Below are 8,724 nucleotides of genomic sequence, written 5' to 3' on the forward strand. Positions count from 1 at the left end.
TCATGCAGATTTCTCATCTGGTTGATGTTAAATTTACAACTCAAACTAAATCTTTAGGAGTCTTTTTAAAGGTCTGGGAAATATTAGTTATAGAGTCCATTTCTGGAACTATAAATGCATTAATCAACTGGCAGTTAAGAGAACAGACAATTGGGAAGTTTGTTATCTATGGAAAAGATGCTGATGTGAAGCTACTGTATGTTGTCCAGTTGACTGTATTTCACAGTTCGTCCAGTAAAGACCTGAATTTGGATGCTTCCCAGCTGCCCCGTTTAGTTATTGAAGGACATCAGCAAGTCTTAACAGTAACTGCAAGGCTTTGAGCTGGAGTAAGTAGAGAATGGTATTTTGATAGTAGTTTGGGTTTCTTTGGTTATTCTGCATAAAACCTTTTTATTTGATTGTAGTCATGTGATCACATCATTTCGTCTAATAAAGCCTCAAGTCTTGACTTTTTAGAGGACTTTGTTTCATTTAGAAGGCATGTTTGAGGAAGTCAACAGGTGCCCCCTCTGATCCCAAACCAATACTAATATTTTGGAAGTGCTAAGATGGTGTGGGCAGGAAATGTGTCTGTTTATTCTCATTTTGTCTTCTCCCCAGTGCTTAGTACAGTGCTCTGCACAAAGTAAGCACTCAATAAATACGATTAAATGAATGAATGAGTGGATTATTTTTCAACTGCATTCAGCCCCAAATTGTATGTTTCTGGGAGGAAAGAGACTTAGGAGTCCCCTTCCTACTGCCTTGATCCAGAGAGGAAGGCTGGATAAAAATGGACGGGCTCCCACTCTAAATCCTGTGATTCTGGGAAGGGGTGACATAAGGACACAACTTCCTGAACTCACCATCCCTGAGACTTTGAGAAGAAACTAAGTCCAAGGACTTGAGCATTGAGCCACTTTCAATAGTGGCCTGCTGGACAGCAGCAAAAGAGCCCTGTGCAGAGAAACAACTATCTCAATATTGCTATATGAAAATGGCCCTAGCTCTTACAATAGTGCTTGGTATATAGTGAGCCCTTAATAAATACCGTAATTAACAAGCTGGGAAAAGTAAAACCATTCTTGAGGAGAGCTTATGGAAAGTTGAGCTGCAATGGTTGAAACAAAAACTCCTCACTATTGGGTTCAAAGCTCTCCATCACCTCGCCCCCTCTTACCTCACCTCTTTTCTCTCCTTCTACATCCCAGCCCTCACACTCCTCTCCTCTGGTGCTAACCTTCTCACTGTGCCTCCAGTTCGCCTATTCCTCTGTCGACCCCTGACCCACATACTACCTTTGTCCTGGAACGCCCTCCTTCCTCATATTCACCACTCTTCCCCACTTCTAAGCCCTACTGAAGGCTTGCCTCCTCTAAGAGACCTTCCCTGACTAAGCTCTCTTTTTCCTCAGCTCCCCTTCCTTTCCACATCACCTTGACCTGCTACCTTTGCCCTTACCTCCTCCCCACCCCACAGCACTAATGTATATATGTGTACATCTATAATTGTATTTATTTATATTGATACCTGTTTACTTGTTTTGATGTCTGTCTCCCCCCTTCTAGACTGTAAGCCCAATGAAGGTGGGGATTGTCTCTATTGCTGAGTTGTACTTTCCAAGCACTTAGTACAGTGTTCTGCATACAGTAAGCGCTAGATAAATTCGATTGATTGAATGAATGAAAGTGTTTTGAGCTCTTTTATGAAGCATCGTTTAATCATCTCAAGACAAACCTAACAAGGATCATCATTCTCTTTACCAAACTTGCAGCTGTCACTTGTGTACTTATTGCCTACCTCAAGTTGATGGAGAATGAATGCAATGTGACAGAATTCATTCCGTGGGGATTCACACAGGATCCAAAGATGCAGAAAATGAACTCTATTGTGTTTTTAATTATCTACATCCTCACCATGGTGGGAAACCTGATCATCGTGGTAACCATAGCTTCCAGTCAAACACTGGATTCCTCGATATATTTCTTTCTGGCTCACTTGTCGTTCATTGATGCCTGTTATCCCTTAGTCAGCACACCTAAACTGATCGTCGACTCCCTCTCTGAGAAGAAAATCATCTACTTCAAAGGCTGTATGACCCAAGTCTTTGGAGAGCTTTTTTATTGGCGGGGCTGAGATTATTCTACTCATGGTGATGGCCTATGACCATTACGTGGCTTTATGCAAGCTGTTGTACTACACGACCATAATGAGCAGACATCTCTGTAGCTCACTGGTGGCCGTGGCCTGGGCCGGAGGCTTCCTTCATGCCACAATACAGATTCTCTTCATGTCACACTTACCATTCTGTGGCCCCAGTGTCATCGACCACTTCATGTGCGATTTGTACCCCTTGATAAAACTGGTCTCCACCGATACTCACAACTTGCACCTGCTGGCTGCTGCTAACAGTGGCAGCATGTGCCTGTTAATCTTTGTCCTGCTCATGATTTCCTATACCTTCATCTTGCACTCCCTGAAGACCCACAATGTCACGGGTAGGCTCAAAGCTCTCTCCACCTGTGCCTCCCACTTCACCATTGTCATCTTCTTCTTTATTCCGTGCACCTTTACATATGTGCAGCACAAAACTTCCTCATCCATTGACAAGGCTGTTGCAGTATTTTATGCTATGATACTCCCTATGCTAAGTCCCTTCATCTACACGTTGAGAAATGCAGAGATAAGTGCCATTAGAAAGTCAGTGAGCAAAACAGTGACTTTTGCCCACGAATAAGTGGCAATTTAGGAAAAGGGTTATTAATATAAATGAGGAAATCAGCTGCAGAATATTCTTGCCCCGTTTTTTGGAGAGCGCACACTGTATTGATCAAGGGAAACTTTATCGATGGCTTTCATCGATTTTAGGTCAGAGGTCAAATGAATACCGTGTCTTTGATAATTTGGAAATCTTCTAGTTTTAGATGCTGTTTTACCACCATCCTCTGGCTACTTGTAGTTCATTGATTACTGCATCAGCCTGATCTCTGATCTCTCTGATCTCCCATCCTCCTGTCTCTCTCCGCTTCAGTCTATACTTCACTCTGCTGCCCGGATTATCTTTGTACAGAAACGCTCTGGGCATGTCACTCCCCTCCTCAAAAATCTTCAGTGGTTTCCTGTCAACCTATGAATCATGCAAAAACTCCTCAATCTCAGCTTCAAGGCTCTCCATCACCTCACCCCCTCCTACCCCACCTTCCTTATCTCCTTCTACAGCCCAGCCCTCACCCTCCGCTCCTCTGCCACTACCCTCCTCACTGTGCCTCTTTCTCATCTGTCCCTCTGACGACTCCCGGCCCACATCCTTCCCTTGACCTGGAATGCCCTCCTTCCACGCATTTGCCAAGCTAGCTCTCTTCCTCCCTTCAAAGCCCTACTGAGAGCTCACCTCCTCCAGGGGGCCTTCTGAGACTGAGCCCCCTTTTTCCTCTCCTTCTCCCGATCCCCCCTGCCCTACTTCCTACCTCTTCCCACAGCACATGAATATATTTGTACAGATTTATTACTCTATTACTATTCTATTTATTTTGTTAATGATGTGCATGTAGCTATAGTTCTATTTATTCTGACGATTTTGACACCTGTCTACATGTTTTGTTTTGTTGTCTGTCTCCCCGTTCTAGACTGTGAGCCCGTTGCTGTGTAGGGACCGTCTCTATATGTTGCCAACTTGTAATTTCTATGCGCTTAGTGCAGTGCTCTGCCCGCAATAAGCGCTCAATAAATATGGTTGAATCAATGAATGAATGAATTTATAGAGTTTCTTAATGCAGGCATAGAGAATAAAGGAAAGGAGTGTCGTTAAAGGATGAGGAGGTGCATGGTCTTATAGAAAGAGCATAGGCCTGGGAGTCAGAGGAAGTGGATTCTAATCCTGGCTCTGCCAGTGTCCTGTTGTGTGACCTAGGGCAAATCACTTAACGTCTCTGTTGCCTCATCTGTAAATCGGGAAGTGAAATATCTGTTCTCCCTCCTACTTAGGCTTCTACTTAGTCCATGTGTTACAGGGACCGTGTCCTATCCGATTAGCTTGTGTCTACCCCAGCACTTAGTACAATAACTGACTCATAACAAGCACTTAAATAATGATAATAATAATGGACACTGCAGGAATATTTTGTTTTTTTGTCTGTTGTCTCACAGCCTTCTAGACTGTGAGCCCATTGTTGGGTAGGGGCCATCTCTATATGTTTCCGACTTGTACTTCCCAAGCACTTAGTACAGTGCTACCTACCATTCCTTTCCAAACTCCTTGAACGAGACGTCTACATGCGCTGCCTCGAATTCCTAAACAACAACTCTCTCCTCAACCCCCTCCAGTCTGGCTTCCGTCCCATACATTCCATGGAAACTGCCCTCTCAAAGTTCACCAATGACCTCCTGCTTCCCATGTCCAACGGCTCACACTCTATCCTCATCCTCCTCGACCTCTCAGCTGCCTTCGACACTGTGGACCACCCCCTTCTCCTCAACACGCTATCCAACCTTGGCTTCACTGACTCCATCCTCTCCTGGTTCTCCTCTTATCTCTCCAGTCGTTCATTCTCAGTCTCTTTTGCAGGCTCCTCCTCCCCCCCCCATCCCCTTACTGTGGGGGTTCCTCAAGGTTCAGTTTTTGGTCCCCTTCTGTTCTCGATCTACACTCACTCCCTTGGTGACCTCATTTGCTCCCACGGCTTCAACTATCATCTCTACGCTGATGACACCCAAATCTACATCTCTGCCCCTGCTCTCTCCCCCTCCCTCCAGGCTCGCATCTCCTCCTACCTTCAGGACATCTCCATCTGGATGTCTTCCCGCCACCTAAAACTCAACATGTCCAAGACTGAACTCCTTGTCTTCCCTGCCAAACCCTGCCCCCTCCCTGACTTTCCCATCACTGCTGATGGCACTACCATCCTTCCCGTCTCACAAGCCCGCAACCTTGGTGTCATCCTCGACTCTGCTCTCTCGTTCACCCCTCATATCCAAGCCGTCACCAAAACCTGCTGGCCTCAGCTCTGCAACATTGCCAAGATCCGCCCTTTTCTCTCCATCCAAACCGCTACCCTGATCGTTCAAGCTCTCATCCTATCCTGTCTGGACTACTGCATCAGCCTCCTCTCCGATCTCCCATCCTCTTGTCTCTCCCCACTTCAATCCATACTTCATGCCGCTGCCCGGATTGACTTTGTCCAGAAATGCTCTGGGCATGTTACTCCCCTCCTCAAAAATCTCCAGTGGCTACCAATCAACCTACACATCAGGCAGAAACTCCTCACCCTCGGCTTCAAGGCTCTCCATCACCTCACCCTCTCCTACCTCACCTCCCTTCTCTCCTTCTACAGCCCAGCCCACACCCTCCACTCCTCTGCCACTAATCTCCTCACGGTGCCTCGTTCTTGCCTGTCCCGCCGTCGACCCCCAACCCACGCCATCCCCCTGGCCTGGAATGCCCTCCCTCCCCACATCCACCAAGCTAGCTCTCTTCCTCCCTCAAGGCCCTACTGTGAGCTCACATCCTCCAGGAGGCCTTCCCAGACTGAGCCCTCTCCTTCCTCTCCCCCTTCTCCCCCTCTCCTTCCCTCCTGCCTTACCTCCTCCCCTTCCCCACAGCACCTGTATATATGTATATATGTTGGTACGTATTTATTACTCTATTCATTTATTTATTTTACTTGTACATATCTGTTCTAGTTATTTTATTTTGTTAATGCTTTTTGTTTTGTTCTCTGTCTCCCCCTTCTAGACTGTGAGCCCACTGTTGGGTAGGGACTGACTCTATGTGTTGCCAACTTGTACTTCCCAAGCGCTTAGTACAGTGTTCTGCACACAGTAAGCGCTCAATAAATACGATTGATTGATTGATTGAAAAAGCATGGGCTTGGACGTCAGACGTCGTGGGTTCTAATCTTAACTCCAGCCACTTGTCAGTTGTGTGACTTTGATCAAGTCACTTAACTTCTCTTTGGCTCAGTTACCTCAACTGTAAAATTAGGATTAAGATTGTGAGCCCCATGTGGGACAACCTGATTACCTTGTACCTACCCCAGCGCTTAGAACGTTCATTGGCACGAAGTAAGAGTTTAACAAATACTATTATTATTATTATACATTCTAATTCAATGAGAAATGCTTATTAATTTGGGGGTGGTTTTACCCTATTGTTTTGTCTTATGCTGTTGAGTCGTCTCCAACCCACAATGATTCCATGGACACCTCTCTCCCAGATCGCCCTAACTCCATCTGAAATCGTTCTGGTAACATATTCATAGAGTTTTCTTGGTAAAAATATGGAACTGGTCTACCATTGTCTTCTCCCTCACCGTAAACGAGTCTCTGCCCTTGATTTTCTCCCAAGCTGCTGCTGCCCAGCACAGGTGAGTTTTGACTTGTAGCAGATTGCCTTCCACTAGCTAGTCACGGTCCAAGCTAGGAGTGGAATGGGTATGCCTCTGCCTGACTCTCCCTCTCATAGCCGAGACTGATAGAGTACTGGAAATTCTCCAGATGTGATCCTGAGAGAGTGCTTTACCCTATACCTCTACTGAATAATGGGTTGGAGAAGGTTCAGAGATCAATCAGTAGTATTTACTGAATGCTTACTATGTGCAGAACACTGAATTAAGAACCTAGAAAAGGACAACAGAATGGGAATACCTGATCCTTGCCCACAAGGTCCTTACAGTCTATAAGGGGAGACAGACATTTCATTTGTTGATGAGGTCACTGAGGCATAGAGAAGTTAAGTGACTTGTTCAAGGTCACAGAGCAGACATATGGCAGAGCCAAGATTATAACCCAGGTCCTCTAATTCTCAGACTTGAGCTCTTTCTAGGGACCACTTCTCTAGGAAACACTTGTCAGCAAATTACTGTGGACTAGCAATTAATTTGAAAATCAAGGTTATTTACCACCCTATACACAAACAAGAATCTCCAACAGTGACACAGACCTAAAACTGACCCTCAATTCTTTACATCCTTAAATGATGCAAAAATAGAAAAAGAAGTAGAAAACAGAATCAAGGTCATTAATGCTTCCTTCTAGAGAGGGAGAGCCTATATGGCATCCAGATTCAAATGAATCTGAAGAAGGATGGAGCAATTATAATGGAGCAATTATATTACACAAAAGAGAGAAACCGCATGGTTTACTGGAAAAACCTCAGGGCTGGGAGTTAGAGGATCTGGGTTCTAATCCCATCTCTGCCTCTTGCCTGCTATGTGACCTTTGTCAAAGCACTTAATTTTTCTGTGCCTCAGTTCCCTCAATGTTAAATAGGGAATCAAAGCCTGTTCTCCCATATACTTTGACTGTGAGCCCCATGCGGGACAGAGACTGTGTCTAATCTGATAAACATCTATCTACCCCAGTGCTTAGAACAGTATTAGACACATAGTACGTGCTTAACAAACACTATAACGAACAGATGCCACATCTGACTTCTATAGAAGCTCCAACAATTCTGCCTATGAACAATACTTAGTATCTAATGACTAGAAAGGGTCTCAAACAACGTGGTCCTGGAAAACAGGCAATCCATCGGCATCAAAGTATTACACTCTCCCAAGTGCTTACTACATTGCTTCTTATTTAAACGCTCGATAAATACCACTGAGAGATTGATTGATCAAAGCAATTCTGGTGCCTTTGTTTGGTTCACTGGGTGGGATGCTGTAGGAAAATGGATGACTCAAGAATCCCAAACATCTGCTCTAGGGTGAGCTGAAATAGGGTAACCATAAGCAGGGTGGGCAGCAGGATCAATCAATTGATTATTCAATCGATCAGAAGCAGAAATGCTTTCATGATCAAGTGAAACAAACCCCCAAATGATGTGGCATAGTGTCTATTGTCTGGGAGAGACCAGAAGCTGACAGATCAGCCTTGCATTCAGCAATTAGAAATAAAGTCCTTGTGTTCTGAAATCACTTCTACCAACTCTATTGTGTTGTACTTTCCCAGCAGTGTAGCTTAGTGGAAAGAGCATGGACGTGGGACCTGCCACCTGCCTGCTATGTGACCTTGAGCAAGCCACTTCACTTCTCTGTGCCTCAGTTACCTCATCTGTAAAATTGGGATTGAGACTGTGAGCCCCACGTGGAACAACCTGATTGCCTTGTATCTACCCCAGTGCTTAGCACTGTTTACTGTTTATTGTTTGGCACAGAGTAACCGCTTAACAAATACCATAACAATTATTATTATTTAAGTTCTGAAGTGCTTTGCACATAGTAAGTGCTCAATACATGGCATTGATTCACTGGTTAAAATTGGGGATGACAAATACAATAGTGTAGCAAAGGGCCTGGGAGTCAGAGGAACTGTGTTCTAATCCCAGCTCTGCTACTTGTCTGCTGTGTGACCTTGGGCAAGTCACTGAATCCTCTGTGCCTCAGTTACCTCTCCTGAAAATAGGGATTAAAGCTATGGGCCCCATGTAGAACACAGACTATGTCCAACCGACCATCTTGTATCTACTGTAGTGCTTAGAACAGTGCCTGACACATAGTAAACACCTAACAAATATCCAAAAAGGGGGAAAGGGAACATCTTTATATGTCCAAAGTGTGGAAGTAATTGTTAGTCACACTTATGCAGCCCAATAAAAATCTCAATAGTGACATCCTTAAACCCAAAAGACAAGTAGATATAAATTCCTTATGTCGTTACCCATTCTGCAGTATATCTTTGAGCTTCTTGCTTTGTTTTCTTGCCATCCTATCTCTACTAAATGTCCCCTTCTTCACCCAATTC

The 8,724-nt window shown here is 44.7% G+C and overlaps 1 protein-coding gene and 1 non-coding gene across 2 annotated transcripts; one reads left to right on the forward strand and one right to left on the reverse strand.

Moving 5' to 3' along the window:
- Positions 1–2,131: 2,131 nt before the first annotated feature.
- Positions 2,132–2,719, forward strand: LOC119942183 (olfactory receptor 4C12-like). The gene has a single exon (XM_038762828.1). The coding sequence runs from the start codon at positions 2,132–2,134 to the stop codon at positions 2,717–2,719; it is 588 nt and encodes a 195-aa protein (XP_038618756.1).
- Positions 2,720–6,354: 3,635 nt separating this feature from the next.
- On the reverse strand, positions 6,355–6,492 carry LOC119943034. Its single transcript, XR_005455520.1, has one exon. It is a non-coding gene; the product is annotated as a small nucleolar RNA SNORA7 (small nucleolar RNA).
- Positions 6,493–8,724: the final 2,232 nt, after the last annotated feature.

Source organism: Tachyglossus aculeatus, chromosome 21 (assembly GCF_015852505.1).
Source record: "Tachyglossus aculeatus isolate mTacAcu1 chromosome 21, mTacAcu1.pri, whole genome shotgun sequence".
Classification (NCBI taxonomy): Eukaryota; Metazoa; Chordata; class Mammalia; order Monotremata; family Tachyglossidae; genus Tachyglossus; species Tachyglossus aculeatus.